At 42.2% G+C, this 27,196-nt stretch overlaps 1 protein-coding gene and 1 long non-coding RNA gene across 12 annotated transcripts in view; one reads left to right on the forward strand and one right to left on the reverse strand.

Moving 5' to 3' along the window:
- The window catches only part of LOC109865629 (proline-rich protein 12), a 47,905-nt gene extending 45,114 nt beyond the window's left edge, over positions 1-2,791 (reverse strand). Inside the window, exon 1 of the mRNA XM_020453958.2 lies at positions 1,939-2,791. Within this exon, the coding sequence (XP_020309547.1) occupies positions 1,939-2,015 (77 nt within the window). The 5' untranslated portion in view covers positions 2,016-2,791. The remainder of the gene's footprint in view (positions 1-1,938) is intronic.
- Positions 2,792-3,441: 650 nt separating this feature from the next.
- On the forward strand, positions 3,442-17,726 carry LOC109865882 (uncharacterized). Of its 11 annotated transcripts, none has more exons than XR_004204522.1 (13): positions 3,453-3,705; positions 5,257-5,362; positions 12,053-12,882; positions 12,991-13,153; positions 13,345-13,513; positions 13,603-13,943; positions 14,051-14,116; positions 14,401-14,624; positions 14,741-14,969; positions 15,391-15,498; positions 16,098-16,192; positions 16,815-16,974; positions 17,085-17,726. It is a non-coding gene; the product is annotated as an uncharacterized LOC109865882 (long non-coding RNA). The 11 variants fall into 11 exon arrangements; XR_004204526.1 differs by having other exon boundaries at positions 3,454-3,705; positions 13,345-13,943; positions 17,085-17,239; positions 17,358-17,726; XR_004204527.1 differs by having other exon boundaries at positions 3,454-3,705; positions 13,345-13,943; positions 17,085-17,235; positions 17,358-17,726.
- The last annotated feature ends 9,470 nt before the right edge of the window (positions 17,727-27,196 follow it).

Genomic DNA, 27,196 nt, shown 5'->3' on the forward strand with positions numbered 1-27,196 from the left:
GTGTTTCAGAACTGCGACCACTATCCAATTGGAGAAAATGCATTTGTTATAAAATAATATTTGTATGTGTGTTGCTCCCTTGTTCTTACATAATATAACCATATACAATTTCAGTAGCACATGTCTTAAACTGATGGACTGTGCCATCCCCAAGGTCTCCACAATGGATCGGTCCACTTAGACAGGCACAAATCAGACAGATGTCTTGTACAGGTGTCTTTTTTGCTACTGCTCGACTAAAGAAATCTATATTATTATTTTTTAACCTTTATTTAACTAGGCAAGTCAGTTAAGAACAAATTCTTATTTTCAATGATGGCCTAGGAACAGTGGGTTAACTGCCTGTTCAGGGGCAGAACAACAAATTTGTACCTTGTCAGCTCGGGGATTTGAACGTGCAACCTTTCGGCTGCTACTCCAACGCTCTAACCACTAGGCTACCCTGCCGACCAACAACCTATCGACCAAACAATTGACCAGTCCACTAAATGGGGTCAGCCCTAGTCATTAGGTAGCCTAGCTAGCAATCCAAATCATAGTAGAGATCCCTATGGATTATTATAATTCTTTGGTCATTTTTATTTAGGATCCCCATTAGATAACGCTGTAACGCTAGCTAATCTTCCTGGGGTCCAACACCAATTAACAAGACATTACAAACAACCACAAATCAAGTCTTCACAAACATTCAACAAGTAGACAGTACAGACAATTAAAATACCTGACAGGAAACAAATTTAACATTCAGTTGATGCTTTGTCCTTTTCCTGTCCAGTCATATGGTCTATCAGATTGATGGCAATATGTTGAAAACACTGATAAGAGAAATTTAAATAAAGACTTAACTAACGTATTTTGGTCACTAGCAAGACTGGTTGTAATTTACTTAACCACAATAACCTAAAGTTGTGGTGTTATTTAAGGAGGCAATGTGTTGACTCTCATTATCATACTTCATAGCATAAGAGTTGCCAACATTCGACCACTGGCACCTCGTGCTGTGACTCCCTAAAAGCAAGCTACGACCAGAAGTTACTTTTCATAGCAGATTAGAAGAGCATTTTCGCTAACCTTAGGAGAATTAGGAAAGGTTAAGGTCAGCGAAAATGCTCTTCTAATCTGCTATGAAAATGTCACTTCCGGTCATAACTGTGTCGAAGTGGTGTGTTTTTCGGTAATCTCCCTAATGGTAATTATTTGCCACTCAAAAATGTTAGTTGTAAACTTTTGATACTTCACAGGCTGAGGGATCTCTCTTACTATGTGAAACATGGTATCATGCAATGTCACAGGAGAAAACTGGTTAGATACAAATTGGGCATCAAGCTATTCAAAATAAACGTCCCACACAAGTTATAATTTTTTTGTACACATTGCGCACGTACAGGACTTTTATTTTGACATGAGGTAATCAGATAGGAAGTGACCCTACAACAGATCCACGTTTGGAATGTCTGTTTAATAATACGATCAAATATATTTTCTCAGATTTCCCCGTCATAATGACCAAATTCCCTGCCCACCGGCACAGTAAATTGAAATGGAATTGTATTACATTTCTGCCTTCCCGTGGACTGTTTGGTGCAACCCAATATAATTGAAAGCAACGCTAGTGTATGTAAATACACCTGCGTTGCTAAGAGCAGCTAGTTCCAACCCATCCCATTTTGCTCCCGTTCCCTCCCTGTCTGTATACCTAAAACCACGCATCTTGTCTGTCAATCGCATTGTTAAGAGTTCTACTTGCTAGTCTTTCCACCCCGCTTGTTCCATTCCCTGCTGTTTATAATAGTAACAACATCGCGATGCTGCCAATAAGCAGGATACATTTCGACGTCAATGTACCACATTAACGCCCAATCGATTACAAAAAAAGCAACGATAATGTAATATATTAGCAAGTGTGTAAACATTATATGGACTAAATCAGTGGCTTACCTTGCTTTCGCGGATCTTTCGTAACTCCATCCTGCGCCCAAATCACCGAACCCTGTTCCCGGGTAATTTCTATCCATTTTGAATTTAAGAGGTGTGTGACAAGGACGAAAACAATTATGACAGAAGTGGGGTATCCGTCTTCCCGTGATCGACTTTAGACTATTTCCCCCCTTGTCATAAACAAGTCCTTGGCCATGGAAAACAGCATATTGAAAGAGAAATGAAGGGGAGAAATCTGGATGAAAAAAGGGGGGTCTGGGGGTGTACTCTAACCACCTCAAATCAGTCTGTCCTTTCCTACACTTTCTCCAAATATCATTTCCACAATTGCCAATTTGCAACGAAGTTATGCATGATCATGATAACACTTTTGTATTTGTCAATCATCGATAAGTTGCAGAGAAACATTTGATCAAACGCGTCCTTTCCTGCCGTGTCTCAACCCCTTTATTTTATCTACTGAACATATTCCGAGATTTATAAAATTACCATCGATATCTCACGATTGTTGCAAAATGTATCAAACGATAAGAGATCATATTATCGTGAAGTTTTTAGCATGCAAAATACCTTCCCACCCTAAAATTGTTGTGGGCTACATTAGCAGATGCTAGCTAGCCCTGTCGACGCATCTAAATAAAACGGAATTACTATTTATAAAGCCTGCTATACTGCCTTCTCTTTTTACATTAGAAAATAGTGATAACGACGATATCGCGAGGTCTGGAAACCATAATCTAAATTCGGAAAATCAATGAAGACGGTAGAAGTAGGCCTCTTTTTTTAAATATATTTTTTGTTATTTTCCTATGAAGACGCCATGTTTGAAGGCGGCTGGCTCGCTCTCTTTTCTCCCTCCCCTCACTCACATCTCTCAAGCACACGCGCAATCTGTTTTTTTTCTGTCCTCCATTCACCGGTTCTGTTTCGGCCTAGCAAACCATATTGTTTCTGTTTTGTTCGTTACAAATGAACATATCATAATAAACAAAAAACAAAGATCATAGATTTAAAATTGATACTTGCCATTCAAACTCTACAATTTAATATGTCTAAAAATCAAGATACCTATTCACCCAGACTGTTGGGCAGATATTGTTCAAAACCTTTGTTTTGAACAATAATGTTATTACTCAAACTTAAAATGTATCATTTGTAGTCATTTTTTACCAGGCCTCATCGGTGTTGTACTTACAATTTTTATTTTATTTATTTTACCTTTATTTAACTAGGCAAGTCAGTTAAGAACAAATTCTCATTTTCAATGACAGCCTAAGAACAGTGGGTTAACTGCCTTGTTCAGGGGCAGAATGACAGATTTTTACCTTGTCAGCTAAATGTTATGTCCAATTCCTCTACTAACCCTGTGAAAATAGATACTTATTTAATTAATTGAATTATTAATTCAATGGAAATCAAATGTATATATATATATATTTTACCATTTTAATATTGTACAACAGCTTCCCTGCATTTTGACATGAGACCAGCAGATGGTACTCTAAATTTGTTGGAACCCTATGGTTGGAACAATGGGAGACATAGGGTGCGTTCATAAATTCACTCTGGCTATCTACTCCGATTTCAGAGCACTCTCGCCAGACCACACTATAACTGCTGAATTTACGAATGCTCAACACCAGTTGAATATGGCCGGTGTCAGTAAACGTTGGCAAAATGCGTAATTATATTGTTGCCAATAGCACAGTTACAGTCACCAACGCTCTGGATAACACGAAAACAGCCTAATCAGCTCTACTTGGCAGGGTGAGTAAAATGTTCAGAGTGAGGTGGACTCTTATTTGTATCTGAAAGTAGCTAGCCAATTAGCTTGGGTGCTTGACTTTCGTTGTGAGGTCAGAACGCTTGAATCAACTCTACTTTCAGCAAGAGCGTCGCGTGTGCGCGCTGAACGCGAAACGCTCTGAATTTACGAAACGATAACCTGACAACACTGAATTTACGAACTCCCAGAGCGCACTCTGGCACTCCAGATTTAATTTACAAACACACTCATAAATGCCATGGGATATAGGACAACTGATTCCATGACACGAAAGACCGTGCCCTAACAATGTTAGTAGTTGTCCACAGCGCGGAACCGCGGGCTGTCTAGCTCCGCCTATCCTTTCTTTGGATTAGTGGATATCTAATTATTGTCATATTTTTTAATATCGATAAGGGTTGTTGACATCAACTGTCGGTATTCAATGGAGAGTGACGCTATGATACTTGCTTCATTACATGAATATGCATAGCCATCTCGAGACAATGTTGATAGTGTTTTTTCTCAAAGTTGCCGAGATGTCACGTGGCCTACTTATATCAGCATACTCGTAACAACTGTAGCATTACGAAACTTCTATTCGATCAAATAAACCTCACTCAGAAAATTAGCCATATGTTTTTGTTGGCCAAATTCAACTCATTGACCTCCATACAAAAACTCCTTGCTTGGTGGGCAAAACAAAGAAAAACCGCCACCTGCTGGAGGGAGACATATTTTCCATCGAGTTGGGCCCCTCTTCCACTCTGATAATACCAAATAGTAAATAAATGTTATAGGTAGGAAATAAATAGCTACATTTCATTTTTGAATGTCTGTCCCACCCAACATGTTAAAATATAAGTTCCAAGAATACAGACACTGCTTTGGCTTTACCCTTTCCATTTCTGAAAGTAGTGCCCTTATGAAAAATACCTCAAAGCGGCAGCATTTTGGGTACACGAGCAAGAGGGAGTGGACGCACATTGTGGTTATGGAGCACAACAAGATTGTGTGACAAAAGCTAGCAAGGGATAATGAAATCAAGACTACAACAGTGATGACACAATCAACTCATTCTTCTCTCTGTGAATTCTCAAAACTAAATACAAAAGACATGTCTACAAAAATACCCTGCAAAGGGCTACTATTGACAAGAATGATCTGTCAAAGTCAATGGATTGGGGAGCTTCACAGACAGTACTTTGAGATGAGGAAGAGGGTTTTGGTAGTGCAGGGTTGTGCTTAGACAGTACATGTATTGTGTATCAGAGCGATTGAGAAGTGCCATTTCTTAAATCTCCCATTCACAGCAATTCATACTGTGTAAGAACTGCTCCCCTAAGACTTTTCACAACTTCTTGAGCCCCCCAGCCCATTCACTTTGTTGACTGATCTTTTCTCTCAAAAGCAGCTCCCAAAGTTCCAAATTGTCCCGAAACAATACGCTAGCCTGTCCCATTCGGTTAACACCTTTACCAACAAAGGCATGCGGCCCTACATCCCTTCCACAAAAAGTATAAAACGCTAACACCACAACCATGTCTTTCCAGGAGACATGCAGTACCAGCAAATCTTCTGCAAGAGAACCAAACAGTTGGTGGTTATGAAGCCCTACACCACTTTCGGCAGTCTTATCCAGCTGGCTGTTCATCACAGGTAGGACAAGACCATTCTCCATAAGCACAAAGAATCTCAGCTTCCCCAGCCCACCATGCCAACACCATTGCCAGTGTACCAAAGCCAGATACAGGACTATGTCTGTGTTTACACAGACAGCCCAATTCTGATATTTCACTAATTGGTCTTTTGACCAATCAGATCAGTTCTGAATAAGATCTGATGTGAAAGAAATCTTGTGATTAAGACCAATTAGTGGAAAAAATATCATAATGGGGCTGCCTGTGTAAACACAGCCAGTGTAGCTCAGCATAAGACCATGTAGAACAAGGGTTTTGTAAATAAACTGAACCAGGTTATCAACCAGCTAATTATTAGAATCAGATGTGCTAGATTAGGGCTGGAGTGAAAACATACAGGACTGTAGCTCTCCAGGAACAGGGTTGGAGAGCCCTGATGTAGAACCTACACAAAATAGATTTAAAAAAAAAAAAATATATATATATATATATATATATATATATATATATATATATATATATATACTATATACTATACATACACACACACTACCGTTCAAAGGTTTGGGTCACTTAAAAATGTCCTTGTTTTTGAAAGAAAAGCACTTTTTTTTTACCATTAATAACATCCAATTGATTAGAAATACATTGTTAATGTTGTAAATGACTATTGTAGCTGGAAACGGCTTATTTTTTATGGAATATATACATAGGTGTACAGAGGCCCATTATCAGCAACTATCATTCCTGTGTTCCAATGGCACATTGTGTTAGCTAATCCAAGTTTATCATTTTAGTTAGCACTGCTGGAAATTTGTGCTTATCCCGGCCATTTTGAGCCTGTAATTGAACCCACAAATGCTTATGCTCCAGATACTCAACTAGTCTAAAGAAGGACAGTTTTATTGCTTCTTTAATCAGAACAGTTTTCAGCTGTGCTAACATAATTACAAAAGGGTTTTCTAATGATCAATTAGGCTTTTAAAATTATAAACTTGGATTAGCTAACACAACATGCCACTGGAACACAGGAGTGATGGTTGCTGATAATGGGCATTTGTACCTTTGTACACCTGTGTAGATAATCAATTTAAAAAGAATCTGTCTGGGGCAGGTCGTCATTGTAAAATAAGAATTCGTTCTTAACTGACTTGCCTAGTTAAATAAAGGTTAACTAAAAAAAAGATCTGGGGAAGGTTACCAAACAAATTCTGCAGCATTGAAGGTCCCAACAGCACACTGGCCATCATTCTTCAATGGAAGAAGTTTGGAACCCCCAAGACTCTTCCTAGTGCTGGCCACCCAGCCAAAAAGGCACATGACAGCCCGCTTGGAGTTTGTCAAAAGGCACCTAAAGTCTCTCAGACCATGAGAAAAAAAGATGAAACCAAGAATGAAGTCTTTGGCCTGAATGCCAAGTGTCACACCTGGAAGAAGCCTGGCACCATTCCTACGATGAAGCATGGTGGTGGCAGCATCTTGCTGTGGGGATGTTTTTCAGCGGCAGGAACTGGGAGACTAGTCAGGATAAAGGGAAAGATGAACGGAGCAAAGTACAAAGAGATCCTTTATGAAAACTTGGTCCAAAGTGCTTACGCAGGAGTGGCTTCGGGACAATGAATGTTCTTGAGTGGCCCAGACTTTAACCCGATCTAAAATCTCTGGAGAGACTTGAAAATAACTGTGTAGCGATGCTCCCCATCCAACCTGTCAGAGCTTGAAAGGATCTGCAGAGAAGAATGGGAGAAACTCCCCAAATACAGGTGTGCCAAGCTTGTAGCGTCATATTCAAGGCTGTAATCACTACTGAGTAAAGAGTCTGAATTCTTATGTAAATGTAATATTTTCTGTTTTTATTTTGAATACATTTGCAAAAATTTCCTAAAACCTGTTTTTTCTTTGTCTTTATTGGGTAGTGTGTAGATTGGAGGGGGGATTTACTCCATTTTAGAATAAGGCTGTAAAGCAAAAGTCAAGGGGTATGAATACTTTCTGAATGCACTGTATATCAATCTTAAATGTGTCTGCCTTGAGGGATTCACAGAATATATTTATATGCTGTACAGGGCTCTGTAACATCAAATAGATGCTAGACATTCAGATTGACAAATGAACATTATTTGGATATCTAAAATACAGGGGTGTTTACACTATTTAATGCTAGTTCAAGACAACTGGGTGTTCAACAAAAATGTTATGGTAAAAGTAACATACAGAAAAATATAGCATGAACAGTGTAGTAAAGTTCAGTGTGTCTGAGGTGTACACCCAAGTGTAGAGTACTGTAGCTACAGATTGTTACACCAGATGTGATTTACCCAAAGATTTTAGCTGACATCTGGTCTATTTCAAGTCTTCTCTCATTGATCAAGACAGGTGGGTTTCCACCCCAAAGTGCTGCCTGCATGTCATGATGATAGAGTACTGTCTCGATCCGTGAGAGAAGACTTGAAATAGACAACATGGCGGCACACATATTGTTGAATTACTTCATGATGCAAAAACTGTTTTTATTTTAATAACGGAGCATTTTCTAAATTTAAAAACGGATCCTTGCAACTGGACACAGACATTTTGAGACTCCTCTTTCTTCGCCTCGCTAAGGTTGGTCAAATTCTCTGCGCTACACCAAACATGATCTATTCTGTAACTCCCAATAATGGATACCAAAAATCTTTGGTTAAATCACATTATCTGGGGTAACAACTTGTACTGTAAGAGAACTGGTGGTCATGAGTAAAATGCCACTCACAAAGAAACATATAGTATGGTCAGTGTACTAATGTTCAGGGAATACTTGTAAAGTTGTGGGAGGAGTGTTGTCATGATCAAACTGGCATTCAGCTCAGGAGTCATCTGCTTAAAATCAAACAATGTCTAATTCCTAGACAGGAATACAGTTCTGCTACAATGACATATGCAGGCAAAGGAATTCTGTTTCTGTCTCTGGAATCCACTCCAGAAAGGTACCACACAGTATTTATTATCTGTAAGACAAAATTATGTAATAAATGAGTCTATTGTACAGTTTGAACGATAGTTGAACTGTTCCAGCATAACATCAACATTGGGGTAGACTAGTTTACATGCATACATAGGCACAGATATTACATTTACAAGCTAACTTGCTAGCAAAATCAAGTCATACATCACTCATGTGTAACGTTTCCTGGTAAACCTAGCTTAGGTGGCTGGTTATAGCTTGCTGTTTAGTAGCCATATCTATGACTAAAAAGAGAATGGGTTTTACAATCGAGAAACAGAAGATCTCAAATATTTTATTTTTAGTCATAGATATGGCTACCGGGCGGTAGTTGTTTAGCCAACTTAGTTCGCTAGATAAGTTAGCAAACAGAACAATTATTCGATTTCCCTCCACATTGTAACACATTAGTATGTTAGCAATATATGTTTCAGTAGATATACTAAAGTCAGCTAGCTAGGTGGCTTGCAGGAAAAATAGATTACTTAGCCAAGCACCGTATTAGTTATCTGCCCTCTTGGTAGGCTGGACACATCACATTTTTAACAACGCTTTTTTCTGATAAAACTAGTTCATTGCATCCGCCGTGTAGCCCAGTTTCATAACGTTACCATGTACCCCTGCTGCTTGCCGTAGTTTTGAAGTAATAGCGGAAAATGTCCTTATTTTCAACCCAGTCTCTCATTATTAAGTATGTACAAAGAAGCACAATGTTTTTATGTACTAATAGCACAAACGTATGGCGAATCATACTCAATAACGCCAGATACATCTGATGCCACGCCCCTTCTGAATCTATTTAAACTCGATGCGCCCTGAGTTTGTGCTATTAGTACAAATAAACACAACTGCTTATTTAGTTGACGCTAGCGAGCTATTTTACAGTGAGAATGAGGTACGTTATTGGACAAGAAATGACACATAATCTAGTATTTTCTGTATTTCGGCCACCATAATTCTAATGTATTGTATTTTAATCAGTTACGTATATTGGCTAATCTTGTAGACAGGAAGTGATTTTTCGCTCTGGCCAACAGTATTATCACCGATAGAACAATGAGACAGATATTTCACTGTATGTATAAATATGAATCATCCTCTTGGTGTTTCCTCTCACTACCAAATATGGTAGTAAGAGGAAGCCCACTGACGGGCAGTGGGAGAAGATGGAACGAGATGGATGATTCTGTAAATGTTCTCAGCGATGAAACATTTGATCTCAATACAGTTGTTTTATGTTCCCAAAACTAGAATCTGTTATGAACAGAGTGGACTAAGTTTTGCAGACTTTAGAGTTTGTCAAAGTTTTTTTAAATCGCGTTGTTTAGGAGTGCAAAGTCGAATTGAGTTATTGCAGGCTCGTATATCACAGAGAAGGCGTTCCCTTACGGAAATATGAATATGTATGCTGGAACGAACCAATATGATCTCGCTAGCTCATGCTTGGCTTTGCCCTCCCAGCTTGCTTGTTCTGCCCAATATGACTCATCTGTTCCCATTGGAAACGACAGGCTGTGGTCTAATAGGCTGCCCACACCGCTCGCATGCACGAGCATTGCAAAATATATTTCGAAATCTATGTTATTCAATTATTGCACCCACACTGCTCGTGTGCACCAACAAGCGTCTGTGTAGCCTAGGGCTAAAATAGAAGTCATTCCTATTTCTGACGCAGATCGCACTGCAAGTCCTGCCTCTCCCATCTCCTCATTGGTTTATAGAAGCAGGTACCCATGTGCCATCTCCTCATTGGTTATACCCACGTGGGTGATTGACAGACAAACTGTTGCTGGTTGTCGTGGTAATACTATGAACGTTTAGATGCCAATCACCATATAAGTTAAACGATGAAAAAGTCTGGAAGGAGGAGAGATGACTAGAAATGATTTGGTTGACCGTTTTTATGTGTGGATTAATTGTCGGAGTAGAGGACCGTTGGCCAGCCAACTAGAGCATACAGGTCGCAGTGGTGGGTGGTATAAGGTGCTTTAGTAACAAAACGGATGGCACTGTGATAAACTGCATCCAGTTTGCTGAGTAGAGTACTGGAAGCTATTTTGTAGATGACATCGCCGAAGTCGAGGATCGGTAGGATAGTCAGTTTTACTAGGGTAAGTTTGGCGGCGTGAGTGAAGGAGGCTTTGTTGCGAAATAGAAAGCCGACTCTAGATCTGATTTTAGATTGGAGATGTTTGATATAAGTCTGGAAGGAGAGTTTATAGTCTAGCCAGACACCTAGGTACTTATAGATGTCCACATATTCTAAGTCGGAACCATCCAGGGTGGTGATGCTAGTCGGGCGTGCGGGTGCAGGCAGCGAAGGGTTGAAAAGCATGCATTTGGTTTTACTAGCGTTTAAGAGCAGTTGGAGGCCACGGAAGGAGTGTTGTATGGCATTGAAGCTCATTTGGAGGTTAGATAGCACAGTGTCCAAGGAAGGGCCAGAAGTATACAGAATGGTGTCGTCTGCGTAGAGGTGGATCAGGGAATTGCCCGCAGCAAGAGCAACATCATTGATATATACAGAAATGCAACATTCATAAATTAGGTGCATTACCGCCACTGACCTCGTTTCTCTTTCAGTCACCCATGTGGGTATAACCAATGAGGAGATGACACGTTGGTACCTACTTCTATAAACCAATGAGGAGATGGAGGCAGGACTTGCAGCGCGATCTGCGTCACAAATAGAACTGACTTCTATTTTAGCCCTTGGCAACGCAGATGCTCGTTGGCGCGCACGAGCAGTGTGGATGCAATAATTGAATAATATAGATTTCTAAATGTATTTTGCAACGCTTGCGCATGCGACATGAGCAGTGTAGTCAGCCTGTAACTTGGTTTAGTTATAATAAACATGGAAATACTTTTTAGTGAATTATTGAATTATTTATTTAATGATTTAAAAGTGTCTGGCAGTGAGTGACGGACTGTCAATGAAAAAGTGAAAGCGTATCAAGCCCATTTAGCGAGATGTGGTGGTTGGAAGAGCGCACTTGTTTGAAATGGAAAATCATTGCGGTAGCCTTTGATAAAGAAGAACAGCAAGACGAAGCAGCTGCTTTATAAGTTCGATGCACTTTTGAGAGCTATATCCCGAGGGGTTCGTGCTTATTGTACGGATATTGTGACAGGACAGCAGGTTAAATGGCGTCCCTTGAGAAGGCAAGAACAAGATGTATGTCAGGAGAAGTGCAGTATTATCATAAGGAGAAGCATACTTGGAATACGGAGGAGGAATGTAGGGAAAAGGAGCGGCAGAGGAGGTATAAGAGATAGAGGGAGGAAGAAGGTGAGCTTGAGTCGGTAAAAAATTGTGGGAAAAAAGGGAGACGGGTTGTTAAGGAAGAATGGTAGAAAGTGTAAACAGAGTAAGCTGAAGACAGCAGGGGAAATGGAAGTGAATGAGGGCGAAGTATCGGAGGTGTAGTGAAATTCTTGGAGCCAGAGGCTTGCACCGAGGGTCAGGATGAAGATGAGTCGGTGACAGTAGGTTCCCACAATAAGTTGGGTGAATTTTGGCCCATTCCTCCTGACAGAGCTGGTGTAACTGAGTCAGGTTTGTAGGGCTCCAGCAACCTTTTGGTTTGTGGCCCAACGCTGTAACCACTAGGCTACCTGCCACCACAAATATTTACAGTCCAAATATATAGAAACATTTATTTGGGATTCTTTGACGTCACATTTTGGTTTCCACTTTGTCTTTTGCCCATGGCTGTGCCACAGTTGTGTAGTTGCACCCTGACAGTGGCAAGTGGCAAGCAGGTCATCCTGATTGGTATAATTGGTAAGTGTGTGTTTTTTAAGGACTTTACTTCTATTCACGTTTTTAAAGAATGTAATTAATTACTTCCTAATAATTACTCCTGATTCAGGGTGCTACAACCTGTCCCTGCTCTGTCCCTGCTCTGAACTGCTCCGGGTGGCACACCCTGATCTGTTTCACCTGTCTTTGTGCTTGTCTCCACCCCCCTCCAGGTGTCACCCATCTTCCCCATTATCCCCAGTGTATTTATACCTGTATTCTCGGTTTGTTTGTTGCCAGTTCATTTTGTTCGTCAAGCTTACCAGCGGTTTCCCCCTTGCGCCTGTCTTTTTCTAGTTCCTGTTTCCTGGTTTTGACCATTCTGCCTTCCCTGAGCCTGCCTGCCATTCTGTACCTTGTAACACCAGCCTTGATTTTTGACCTCTCCCTGCGCTGACCCCGAGACTGCCAGCCGTTCTGTACTGTATGGACTCTGATCTGGATTACTGACCTCTGCCTGCCCTTGACCTGTCGTTTTGCCTGCCCCCTGTTCTAGTAAACTTGTGTTACTTTGACACTGTTTGCATCTGGGTCTTCTCCTGAAACATGTTACCCGGGTGTCGGAGACATTGGACAGTGGGGCTGGATTAATTTTGTAAAGAGTGGCTACCGGCCAGGATCCGTGACTCACCAGACCATCTTCACAGTGGACCACTTCAAGTCTTTTGAAGACATGAAGGTGTTGGCCCCAGGATGCTCCTGTCAAGCCTTTGTGGGAATGCTTGACGGAAGAACAAAGCACTTTGACAGGGTAAGTGTGTATATACTAATCAAATGATAATATGAAAGAATTACTGGTTAATATTTGTCCATAATATAACATTTTCCCCTTATTATACCACTGTTTTGCATGTTAAAGTGGAAAGATATGTGGCGACACGTTCCAGAAAGCATTCCTCGAGTGGACATACGGGCGGTTTGAAATAGACAAGCTTTGTGGAAGCGATCTCCTACATTGTCCTGATGCATGCTATATCAGTGGATGGGAATCGCAAGCAATACTGCTTTCGGAAAGCCTCAGGGTTTGTACTACCTTATGTGTTTTGTTCAGAGTATAATTATACCTTCTTAAAGTGCATGCTGGTCTTTTTGTCATGAAGTATATGTTTGTTATATTGCCGTTGATCATCTTTTTAGAAGATTAATTGTCATTTTCCATGAAGAGAAATTGTGGGACAGTGATTTGTCTCTTTGCGTTATCCAAATCCCTCAGACACACAGAGGTTGGAGCAACATGGTCAGATGTTTGGGATTTAAACCAGCAACCCACCTCTCTAGGCTATGTGAATGTTGAGAAGGGCTTCTATGATGTCTTCCTGGAGAAACAAGATGATGTGTCATCCTTCATCAAACATGTCCATACAAAGACCAATCATTCTCAGGTTCTATAACACTGCTTAATGTCACCCAGTTTAGAGCTTGTTTCTTTTAAAGTTGATATCTGCACTTCACTGTGATTTTCATGTTGTAGACACCAGGCAAAGGAGTGTGTGGCACATCAGAGTGGACAGCGGCCAAAGACGTCAGGAAAATTGTCTGCCAAAGTAGAGGAGGGCCTTGAGATAGCAGTTTGCCGACACAGCGTGCTCCTCAAGGCCCTCAACATGTACAGAAGCAAGATATATGCCAATGTACTTGCAGAAGAAGCTGTCTTCTGCTGGCACGGTGGGTTTTTTCTGCTGCACTGTTGCATGCAAATACTGGCCACATTTGAAGATAGTTGTGCAGGCGTACCAAGAGTTGGAGGAGCTTCTAAAAAACCACCCTCTCCTCTCCACTATTCATGCTAAGGCACATGAATGGTCTTGTGAGGTAATTGTTTTCCTTGACTATTTTTGTGTTATGCAGAAAGGATATTGTAATCTTTTTAAAATAATATAATTAATACATAACTTATTATTATTTGTTCATTATGTCAGTATAGCACAAATGGAGAGGCCGCAATCAGCCTGGTGCCGGCAACACAACCGGAGAGAAGTCGGCAGGTGAATAGTTTTATATCCAGAGTTGCTGTCACAACAAATTACATGTCCAAGACTGGTAATTGTATTATGATAACATAACTAATGCTGAATAAGGTTTAGGATTGCAACATAATTCCCTTATTGTTGAACTATTAAGTGGTCCTTTATATTTGAGCTCCAACACACTTCAATGAATAAGATAAACCTAATTGCCCCTCCTGGACTGTCACCTTGCCACGGTGGAGAGGCTTGCATACTCCAATGACCCTGAGCGCTAAGCCGGATGGGGTTTATACTCCCGGCAGGTGCAACCAAGCCGGCCATGTCGAATGGTAAGAAGCAGTCCATGGTCCTCCATGTGGGGCTAACTACCCCATCCCGGAAAAAAAACAGAAACATTGCCGAATGGAAACCAAATAAATTGTTCCAAAGCAGGACATTTTTTTGGACACATGTTACTGCTGAAGGGAGAAGCAGACAGTGAATGACATTTACTTGTTGGGCATAACTGATGATGCTATGATATTATGTAAGTTTAATAATAAAAAATGTATCTTACGACTGTAATTGCAATCTTTATGTTGATTGGTTATGCACACAGTAGTAAATTATTAGAATCACTGACTGAAGATGTTTTTCCAACAGTACGGACAGAGATTATCACACTACTGCCAATGGGCTGGAATAAGAGGAAGTTCACCAACATGGATCGCATGTAACACTCGTCTGAAGAAGTGGACCATAATCATATTCTTTAATGATAACCACAAAAAGAAGAGAGAGAGAGAGAGAGAACCAACGAAACGTACAGCCTTGAAGGGCTCAACAGCAACAATACAAGGACAAGATCCCACAACATAGGTGGGGGGAAAAGGTATCTGACGTTGTCTCTGACTCCCAATCAGAGACAACGATAGACGGCTGCCTCTGATTGGGAACCACACTCGGCCAAACACAAAGAAATACAAAACATAGAATGCCCACCCAAATCACACCCTGACCAAATCAAATAGAGACATAAAAAGGCTCTCTAAGGTCAGGGCGTGACATCGCATGTTGGCAAAGATGTGAACATTATTATTATTATTTATTTTTTTACCTGTATCTACTTTCTCATTCTTTTTCTACATGTCTTCAACCCTTGCTCAGTGTTTTATTTTATTAGTCATCTTGATGTAGGAAAACATCAAGATGACTGTATACATTAAAGTCAAATATCTTAGTGTAATTCACTTGAAAAAGTAGAACCTTCACCTTCACCCATGTTGTTCATTAATTTCATTGCATTTTTTCAGAATGTCAAAAGACTGGAGGAGACCAGCCTCGCAAAAAGCGGGAAGAGCTAGACATCAACACCGCTGTGCTACAGAAGTGGATTACTGAGGTCCAGCAGTGGCCTGATGGTATGTTAGGTTCTGAACAAATAGAGCAAAAACTGAAACAGACAACCAGAAATCTCAAACCAAGTTTATTCTACCCACAAGCATATATTTATACCTTCCAACTAGGTGGGAGTTGCCTAAGTCTAGGAACCTCATGGGTGTGGAAGTGTGTATGGGATAGGACTGTAGTCAGATGGTTTTCGGGGTGGGCCCCCTATGGCCCCCCCTCCCAGCAGTGTCTTCTCTCCAACTGCTGACCTTATCTTGAGTTGAGTTCCACATCCCTCATTGTCCTAATTCCACAGCAACTGGCCTGCCTTATCAGTAACTGAAACCTAACTGCTACCCTTTGCCTCTTTACTTAGAAATATTAATATTCAGCAATAACATGTTTGAATAGAATATGAACTTTCTGCACTTCCCTTGTCTCACTCAGTAACTTTCCATACCCAAAGTTCCTATTCACCCTTCATTGACACCTAACATGTAAAGTAATCAATACGTTCTAATATGATGACAGGAATAAGTATGTTTCAAGCCAGAATCCAACAGGCAGAAAAATGACAGTTTCTGTCTCAACTTCATAATTGCATTAATGTCAGTGGAGTCATGTTTGACAGACACACTTCAGGATCGTCAGACGGGTCATCTCCAGAAGAAGCTTGAAGGGCTTTACCACAGTGTGAAAGAGGAAACTACTTCTACCATTTGACAGGTAAGCCCCAACAACAGTATGACCTCAAACATATTATTAATCAAGCAGTAAAAGTGAGTTGTGAAAGAGAATGCATTAGTCATACACATCAGACCATGTTAATGATCAAATGTAGGTATGACCTATGTTATTAATTGATCTAATGCAAAACAAGTAATTAAACTGAGAAATTATGTGACCATGTACCTCTTGTGAGCCACACCTCTGCATGCCTTGTGTAATGTTAACTACATGACGACAAATGCTTTGGAAATTAGTTGCTTGCTTTGTATTCTTTGTTTGTGCCTCTATAGTAGCTCTAACTTATAGTCATGTAATATATCTGAATATACAGTCTAATCACCCTTTTTATTTTGACGGCAACAAGAGGCATCATCTGATTCTGAGAAATTGAGGACAAAGCAGCCTTGACAGCTGCCATTGTTCAACTTCACGAGCAGCAGGCAGAGTTTAGGCTCCCCACAGTGGATGAGCTGCTCAATACTGATAACTTTGTGTGGCCATGGGAGAGACTTGGCACCAGTAAATATATGATTGCAGAAAGTATCTTTTGTGATTGAATGTTTACCTTCAGCGTAGGCTGCAATCATTGCTGTTCTGTTATATACCTCTGGGTTTACAGCTCACAGGCAACTGCCATCAAAAGGCAATCTTCAACAGACTGTTGTTAGTGAACAGACTGCAGGAGGAAGAGAGGATCCTGGTCCGGGAGATGAAGAGGCACTGGGGGAGCCTACAAAGAGCAGTGGGAACTGTGGCAGCACTGTACCTACAAGATCAGAGTAAGTTGAGGTTTATACTATTTTTGGACTGAACTTTTTGTCTTGCTTTACAAATACCCTCCACACTATTTTGTGTAATGGAATTGTAAAGCTTTACATGTGACTTTTAGGTAATGCAGTGGAGTTTTCAGAGGGAGGGAAGAATGGCCTTCTCTGCCACCTGAAGAGAAGATTGAGTGAACTGACACAAGACCAAGTTGACACCAGGAATACCTACCACAAGCTGATTCTGGGAGAAGGGGATATTTTTTTATGACTGATGTAGGTGAGAACTCCGATGAAGATAGAAGTTCTATTGCTGAGAGCTCAGATGACAACTGCTATGCTTTCTGAAATCCTACACCACCCCTGCCTCTTTCTCTCGGTCTCGCTTTCTCCCGCAGGAGAGGGAGAAGGCCGCCAACCACCTCCCTTAGGAGCAGCCTGGTCTCCTGACGTTGACCCCTCACCTTCTGAACCCATCCAGGGAACTGTAATTTGCCTGATGATGTGCTAGTGGAGAAGGAATGTGTCATGTTTCCTCTCCTCACCACCTCTCTTCCGGTCCTAGACTATGGCAACATCATCTGCAACTCATACTGTTGGTTGAGGACCTCTTACTGAGGAATGTGGTTCTTCATTATTATTTATTTGTATTTACGTCAAGTATTTTCTATGCTGCCATGATTGGGGTTTTTGTGAGTTGCAAAAGAGTCCTTGATCTCAATGGGACTGCTAAAATAAATAAAGGTCTTAACAAATCAATAAATGCATTAGGCACTGTGTGTGTTTCAATCAGTTACATAGTATGAAGTTATTTTGATGTAATAAAGTGTTGGTTCAGACCCACTTCAGGAAGTACCCGTGCTAAGGATTATTCAACTCTGGTCTGACCAATCGGAATTCACGCTTCAAGAATGTTTTGATCACCTGGACTGGGATATTTTCCGGGTAGCCGAGATTAATATCAATGTCTATACGCTGATTTAAGGTTATCAGGAAGTGTATAGGAGATGTTGTACCCACTGTGACTATGAAAATGGTAGCATTCGCGCGGAACTGAAAGCGCAAACATCGCATTTAACCATAGCAAGGTGACAAATCCAAAAAGTGTAGTTATTCCCGCCGTAAGGCAATCAAACAGGCAAAACATCAGAGACAAAGTGGAGTCTCAACTCAATGGCTCAGACACAAATTGTGGCAGGTTCTTCAGACAATCACGGACAACAAAGGGGAAACCAGCCATGTCAGACAACGACATCTTGCTTCCGGGAAGTTAAACATCTTCGCTCGCTCAGAGGATAATACAGCGTCACCGACGCGGCCCCCTACCAAGGACTGTGGGCTCTCCTTCTCCATGGCCACCATAAGACATTTAAACATGTTAACCCTCACAAGGCCGCCGGCCCAGGTGGCATCCCTAGCCGCATCCTCAGAGCGTGTGCAGATCAGCTGGCTGGAGTGTTTACGGACATATTCAATCTCTCCCTATCTCAGTCTACTGTCTCCACATGCTTCAAGATGTCCACTATTCTTCCTGTACCCAAGAAAGCAAAGGTAACTGAACTAAATGACTATTAGCTTACCCAAATAGATCCACAGACGATGCAATCGCCATCACACTGCCCTATCCCATCTGGACAAGAGGAATACCTATGTAAGAATGCTGTTCATTGACTATAGCTCAGCATTCAACACCATAGTAATCTCCAAGCTTATCATTAAGCTTGAGGCCCTGGGTCTGAACCCCACCCTGTGCAATTTGGTCCTGGACTTCAAGAGACTGCACAACGCCTCTCCCCTATTTGACCTATAGAGTTTGTGTATGCATTGACATGTAGGATACGTGTGCCTTTAAAAAAAATGTATGTTCTGTCTTTTGAGCTATTCTTGTCTATTGATGCTCTGTATTATGTCATTCTGTATTATGTTTCATGTTTTGTGTGGACCCCAAGAAGAGTAGCTGCTGCTTTTGCAACAGCTAATGGGGATCCTAATAAAATACAACAAAAAAAGACAAATTCCCAATGTCAAAAGGAATTGATCGTGTACTTTAGGAAACAGCAGAGGGAGCACCCCCCCCTGTCCACATCGACGGGACCACAGTGGAGCAGGTGGAAAGCTTCAAGTTCCTCGGCGTACACATCCCTGATGAACTGAAATGGTCCAACCACACAGACAGTGTGGTGAAGAGAGCACAACAGCACCTCTTCAATCTCAGGAGGTTGAAGAAATGCAGCTTGACACCTAAAACTCACAAACTTTTACAGATGCACAATTGAGAGCATCCTGTCGGGCTGTATCTCCGCCTGGTAAGGCAACTGCACCGGCCGCAACCACAGGGCTCTCCAGAGGGTGGTTCGGTCTGCCCAGAGCTTCACCAGGGGCAAACTACCTGTCCTACAGGACACCTACAGCACCTGATGTCACAGGAAGGCCAAAAAGATCAAGGACAACAACCACCCGAAGCCACTGCCTGTTCACCCCGCTATCATCCAGAAGGTGAGTTCAGTATAGGTGCATCAAAAGCTGGGACCAAGAGACTGAAAAACAGCTTCTATCTCAAGGCCCTCAGACTTAAATTATGTTAAATAACCATCACATTAGAGGCTGCTGCCCTAGACTTGTAATCACTGGCCACTTTAATAATCTTTACATATTTTGCATTACTCATCTGACATTGCTCGGCCAATATTTATATATTCTTAATTCCTTTACTTAAGATTTGTGTGTATTGTTGTGGAATTGTTAGATTTTACTGCACTGTTAGAGCTAGAAACACAAGCATTTCACAATACCTGCAATAACATCTGATAAACATGTGTATGTGACAAATAACATTTGATTTGATGTTGTAAGTTTCACGAATAGGCTCGAAGCCCGTAACAAAAAGGGAGATAACGTGGAGATAAAGAATAACAAAATATGTTTTTTAACTAAAGTAAATACAATTAACAGTGGTGCGTGTTTAGTCAGTGTAAGTGAGTGGTCACGTGTATACATGTGATAATGAGGGATGTTGAAAGGTGCCAACGCAAACAAACCAAATAGCCACAAAAATGCCACAACCAAAATCTGTGTGTCTGCATGGAGAGAGTCTCCTCAATGAATGGGGAAGAGGTGCATTTATCCTGGGACACACCTGAGCCCAGGTGTGTCCCATTTCACTGACGACCCTCCCGGCTCCACCCACCCAATTCACCCAATTCATCAGACAGAGTGGGAGGGTCGTCACAGTAAACCATTGCTGCCCCTTGCAACATTGTAAGTACAACATCAGCTTTCTAATTTGATATTGAGTTGAATGTACTGGTGCCCAACCCATATATTTCAGCAGTGCATTGTACCCTACACCATAATTTCAAATGGTAAGGTAAAGTTTACTGGCTGATGAATGACAATAACGTAGTATGCCTATTTACAGCAACATATGATTTAATAGTTATTTTACCAAAATTAATTGATGTTAATTGATATATTCATGGTATAAAAATAAAGTTCACAAACTATAGCCTACTAAGATACGCATATGACACAATGCTGATTGATATAGGTTATGAGCAGTGGATTGGTCTGAGCAACTTTAGTAGGCCTAATGATTTTGTTGTGAGTAATGAGAAAACAGGATACGTAGGCAAATTCCAACATCAGTGGACCTGCGTGAGGGGTGTCATGAAGAATTAGGGCGTTTTGAAAGGGCTGATACAGCGTTAACTATTTAGGCCGCGCAGGGCTCCTGTTACCATTTGTAACAGGGTGTAAAATTTGTGTTGTGGAGAAGGAGGCGGGAGTACAGTTAGTTTTCGTTTAGTCAAAACCCCTCGTGCTCTACAGTTCGCGGCACCCCAGTGCGCATGTGCATTTCCTATTAGGTGTAGTAACGTAACACTGCCGTAATGCATTACTGCTTAGTAACAGCACAGTAACTAATATAAACAGATGTAGATCCCAGATACTACACAGGGAACAACTTATTATAGATTATTATATGGCGACTGATCTTCAAATAGGCTATGCAATATAGGGCTATTTGGGATAATAAGCTTATCTTCATAGAGGAGTTTATAGGCCTATAATAGGTTAGATGTAGCTATAGATTATAATACATATAGGCCTACGTGTATGTCATCATAGTTTATGTGCTGTATATATAGCCTATGCTTTTAGGTTTTTACCTTACCTGCATTCCTTCTGTTTGTTTTGCTGCATGTTTTGCATGTTTTGTGACAGGTGCGTTTATCTGCTTGGGTTCTGTGGGCTACTTAACAGAGGGATGTATTTTCTGAAGGTGAAAGCCAAATCATGGCACAGCTGCTTGATTTAGATAGGTAGTGAGAATTCAGTGCATAATTGTCTTGCTCATCAGAAATATGCTGTGCCGAAGACCATGGCAATAGAGGCACGGTTATGTCCATTACATGAATAATGGGTATAGGGGTTGAATGGCCATATAAAGGGTGTAGAATGTTTAAATAGTATATTTACGAGGTTCTCCAATATCAACATAAAACTGTTTTTTATAAACATTTACATACATACACTTGTTTTCTGCCATGAAGCAATAAGCCATGTCTGGTCATGGAATGTTTTTGGTAGCTCATACTTGTGGCTTGGCCCGAAAATATATTTGGGGTGTATGGTGGAGAAATTACAAAATTATGTTATAATGCTGTTATTGCATCAAATGGTTGTTTTATGCAACAGAATAAGGGGTTGTTAGAACACTCATCTGTGTGTGTTCTACCAAGGATGGGCCTCTGGAAGATTTACAATGTCTTTGGATGATATCGCATTCCAGAGCATGAGTTAATATTTCTGTTCTATAAAGTACCCGTGAGAGATGACTCCAGCGCCAGACCTTGGTCTCTCATACAAATCTTAACCTTGTGACCCATTCCATATGTCTGTTGTTTGTCATATAGCCTGAAGGGGGTGTATCTTGGCCATAAAATACCTTTGTATTTTTGTCTCAGGGCTCTCAACGAATCATCTGAGAGTGATTTGTCGACCAGCCATCATTATTGTAGAGCACTCAATCGATTCACTTTATATGTGTGTGTTGTATTGTGTCCAAACTTTAATGATTTGTAAGTCAAAAACAGATTAACATATTCAAACATTATTTGACATGGTTTACTAAGAGACCCTAATTAAATCATGAGGCTCCCACATTTCAAGCTTACATATGAAGGCGTCACGCCCTGACCTTAGAGAGCTTTTTATGTCTCTATTTTGGTTTGGTCAGGGTGTGATTTGGGTGGGCATTCTTGGTTCTTTTTTCTATGTTTTTGTATTTCTTTGTTTTGGCCAGGTATGGTTCTCAATCAGGGACAGCTGTCTATCGTTGTCTCTGATCGGGAACCATACTTAGGTACCCTTTTCCCCCACCTGTTTTGTGGGAAGTTAACTTTGACTTTGTTCAGGGCACATAGCCCAAAGTTTCACGGTTTGGTTTGGTTCTTTGTTTTGTCGGCGTCATTTTTAATAAAAGGAAAATGTACGCTTACCATGCTGACCTGAGCCAACTCCCCGTGCTTACCGTGGAGAGCATGGGACTGGTCAGGCCCCGTGGTATGGGGTGATGCTCACGGTATCGAGGCGGAGCATTCACAGGCCGGTGTGCTCGGTGCCAGCATCCCGCATTTGCCGGGTGGAAGCTGGCATCCAGCCAGAACGGGTGGGGCCAGCTCTGCGCTCGAGACCACCAGTGCGCCTCCACGGCCCAGTGTATCCGGTGCCTTGGCCAAGGAAGAGGCCTCCTGGATCTCTCCCCAGCCCGGTGAGTCCTGTGCCTGCTCCCAGAGCCAGGTCTCCTGTGTGTCTCCCCAGCCCGGTGAGTCCTGTGCCTGCCTCCTGTCCGGAGCTGCCAGAGTCTCCCTCCTGTCCGGAGCTGCCAGAGTCTCCCTCCTGTCCGGAGCTGCCAGAGTCTCCCTCCTGTCCGGAGCTGCCAGAGTCTCCCTCCTGTCCGGAGCTGCCAGAGTCTCCCTCCTGTCCGGGGCTGCCAGAGTCTCCCTCCTGTCCGGGGCTGCCAGAGTCTCCCTCCTGTCCGGGGCTGCCAGAGTCTCCCTCCTGTCCGGGGCTGCCAGAGTCTCCCTCCTGTCCGGGGCTGCCAGAGTCTCCCTCCTGTCCGGGGCTGCCAGAGTCTCCCTCCTGTCCGGGGCTGCCAGAGTCTCCCTCCTGTCCGGGGCTGCCAGAGTCTCCCTCCTGTCCGGGGCTGCCAGAGTCTCCCTCCTGTCCGGGGCTGCCAGAGTCTCCCTCCTGTCCGGGGCTGCCAGAGTCTCCCTCCTGTCCGGGGCTGCCATAGTCTCCCTCCTGTCCGGGGCTGCCAGAGTCTCCCTCCTGTCCGGGGCTGCCAGAGTCTCCCTCCTGTCCGGGGCTGCCAGAGTCTCCCTCCTGTCCGGGGCTGCCAGAGTCTCCCTCCTGTCCGGGGCTGCCAGAGTCTCCCTCCTGTCCGGGGCTGCCAGAGTCTCCCTCCTGTCCGGAGCTGCCAGAGCCTCCCTCCTGTCCGGAGCTGCCAGAGCCGCAGCCCCTCAGTCCAGAGGCACCCCTCAGTCCAGTGGCGCCCTCTACGAGGGTCTTCAGTCCGGGGCCCGCTGCGAGGGCTGCCAGAGTCTCCCTCCTGTCCGGGGCTGCCAGAGTCTCCCTCCTGTCCGGGGCTGCCAGAGTCTCCCTCCTGTCCGGGGCTGCCAGAGTCTCCCTCCTGTCCGGGGCTGCCAGAGTCTCCCTCCTGTCCGGAGCTGCCAGAGCCTCCCTCCTGTCCGGAGCTGCCAGAGCCGCAGCCCCTCAGTCCAGAGGCACCCCTCAGTCCAGTGGCGCCCTCTACGAGGGTCTTCAGTCCGGGGCCCGCTGCGAGGGTTCTTCACCTAAGTGGGCCAAGACTGATGTGGAGCGGGGTCCACATCCCGCACCCGAGCCGCCACCGTAAGAAGGCCCACCCGGACCCTCCCCTTTAGAGTCAGGTTTTGCGGCCGGAGTCCACACCTTTTGGGGGGGGGGGCTTTTTATTCTCTATTTTGGTTATGCCAGGGTGTGACTAGGGTGGGCATTCTATGTCCTTTTTTCTATGTTTTGTATTTCTATGTCTTGGCCTGGTATGCTTCTCTCCTGGTATGGTTCTTCTTAACTGCAGTTAGAGTGCATTATAACTGCAGTATGCTGTAAATACTGCATCCAAAATAACAGTTTTTCTTACTGCACTGCAGTTGTTCTGCAATTACTAAAACCATAATACCACAGTCGACTGCAGTTACTGCACATTTTACTGCGGTTTCAAAATTGCTATCTTTTTTTGTAAGGGAGGGCTCAACGTTACAGAATGGTCACGTAGAAATGTTCTGTGTAGAGGCAATTGTGTCAGCAGTACAATCAAACTATAACAACACTTAAAAATTGACCAGGAACATACCGATTCTAAGTATGACATTTATTGATGAATGAATAAATGAATGAATGTCCTATACATATTGTAGCCACAGGAGGTTGGTGGCTTCTTAATTGGGGAGGACGGGCTCATAGTAATGGCAGGAGCAGAATAAGTGGAATGGTATCGCACCTTTACAGTCATTATTATGAGCCGTCCTCCCCTAAACAGCCTCCACTGATTGCAGCAGTTTACCTAGAATTTGTTCATGTTACTGACCCAAATCTTAATATCTTAATATAACTCTGGAGATCCATTTGGTCTCCACAGAATTGGGAAATGGGACCAGGCTACATGTATACCATCTACCATTTTATCCTCCTGGCTCTGCCAATTGCCTTATCTGCTGCTGTCTTGATTCATGGTACTAGATCTGTCATATTGCATGTAGGTGGTTATGCCATTAAACAATAACATAGGATTATATTGAATCCAATTATTTCTTAACAATGCCTTCATAAAGCACAGACCACGCATTGGAAACTGAAGAGGGTTTATTATATGGAGGGGAGGGTGGGAGTATATAGAGAAAGAAAGAGAACGAGAGAGCTCCTTCATAGGTATAGGAACAAGAGTGGGCTTTAGGAGATGGTAGGTAGGTTGGCCCAGGTGCTCCGCCATTTTCTGCCACTGCAATGAAAAGCCACCACCACCAACAAAATGAACAAACCACATCAAGATAAGTCAAATGGAAGAATGAAATAACTTTTATGTAAACTTTTTCTCCTGATTTACATACAGTATGTGCAGTATGTGCAGAGGAACAGGAGCTCAAGCAGTAGTAAATCTGAGGTGCCAGTACTCAGCTCCGGTGAGCTCCAACCGAAGTCAATCACTGTATGTCCCAATAGATGGAAAAAGTGACAAAACTCTGGCATAGCATCCTACTTTTTACTTGCTATATTGTATTTACTTTGCCACCATGGCCTTTTTTGCCTTTACCTCCCTTCTCACCTCATTTGCTCACATTGTATATAGACTTGTTTATACTGTATTATTGACTGTATGTTTGTTTTGCTCCATGTGTAACTCTGTGTCGTTGTATCTGTCGAACTGCTTTGCTTTATCTTGGCCAGGTCGCAATTGTAAATGAGAACTTGTTCTCAACTTGGCTACCTGGTTAAATAAAGGTGAAATATATAAAAATAAAAAAACTTATCAGGATCATGGCTTCCATCTGATTAAATATTCTCTCTGCCCCTTTATGAACAGAATTAGCTAATGTTATTATTTGAAATCGCTTGCTTTGTGGTTTTGTGTAATTTACAACCTTTTACTGAATTCACAAATTTACTCAATTGATGGATGGAATTGACTATACTGACTGTACATCCTTGCAAATAACTAGGTGCAGGTCAAATAGAGGTGACATACATTGTTACTGTTTACAGAAAATCTAACAATTTCACCAGTTTGACCTTTTTATTGCATAATAACATCAATGTCATAACTGTTCTTCCCTTCCCTGTTCTTCCCTTAAATTCCATTCAAACTAACCTCCCTAACTCTGGACTTCACCACTGTCTCAACTGTTCTTAAAGAGTTCCTATCCTTGCATTCTGAAATAGGGATATTTCTACACATGATAGAATGGTAATGTATTTTAGTTGTTGCCTCCAAACATGCTGTTGATAACTTAGTTGACTTTCACTGTCATTGCTGGTACATTAATAAACAACTAAGATAACATGCTGTACTATAGAAATGACAGCCCAGGCTCGCATTGTGTACAGTGGAGACAAAGAAAATAGTCAGTGACAAATTAAAGATAGATCCGTGTACCATTGCTTATTCGGTTTCTGTCTTTTCTGTCACTCTGCAGTGCCGGTGTCCTCCAACATTATCACAATGGACCCCTGCTTCTCTTCCATTGTGAACATCAACCTGAATGAACACACACGGACATAATTGGTATTGAAACTCTTAGGTGGCACATGCACATTATTTGCCGGTCCAAATTCACTCACCACCCCTCCTTCTTGGCCCTGGCTTAACCCTTAGGTTTTTCTGAAGGGTCTGGATAGGTATAATCAGGAAAGTGATAGAGCTTACACCATATTGCTTACACCTTACACATATAAAAACATCTAATGGTTAGGGCCAAGGGACAGAGTTAGGGAGTGAACTGGGAACGGCTGATTCACTATGGGTAAAGCCCAAATCACACATGGAGCCTCTTTTTTTTTTATGTGCGTGAACAATCATGCTTACGCTGGAAATAGAATGCATGGGACTCAATAAGGGAAAACAGACGGGCTGTAAGTGTCAACGACATTATAAGTATACAGAAAGCCAAATTAGAAAGCAATTTTTCTCGCGGCGCAATGCTGGTAGAATGAGCTGATCAATTCTCAGAAAATAAACTGTTTGTGCATTGTTACCGAGTCTGGAATTGTGAAGTGCAGGTTAGCATTTGTTGTGATTAATCTTGTTCTGGAGGCAGCTCTGCAGATTGGCCCGTAGCTGGCACAACCACAAAGTCATACAATCAGATTTTAAACCTAACCACACTGCTAACCCTAATGCCTAACCCTAACCCTACATTTTTCCAATATAGCCAGCTGGCTATAGGGGAAATCACTCAGTTAATGACAATAAATGTCAACATGGTTGCGAAGTTAATTTAAAACGTGTATTTTTTGTGTAAATAAATTGAATTGCAAGTCAACATTATGTATAGACTAGTGCATATGAAGTAATGTATGAATGCAACGTTTGTAATGTCTGCTTCCAACTCACACCCACAAACACCTAGATGCAGCTCCTGAATGCAGCTCACGCTCCAGATCCCAATCACCTGAATTCTAATCCCCTGTTCACACA

Source organism: Oncorhynchus kisutch, linkage group LG20 (assembly GCF_002021735.2).
Source record: "Oncorhynchus kisutch isolate 150728-3 linkage group LG20, Okis_V2, whole genome shotgun sequence".
In the NCBI taxonomy this organism is placed as follows: Eukaryota; Metazoa; Chordata; class Actinopteri; order Salmoniformes; family Salmonidae; genus Oncorhynchus; species Oncorhynchus kisutch.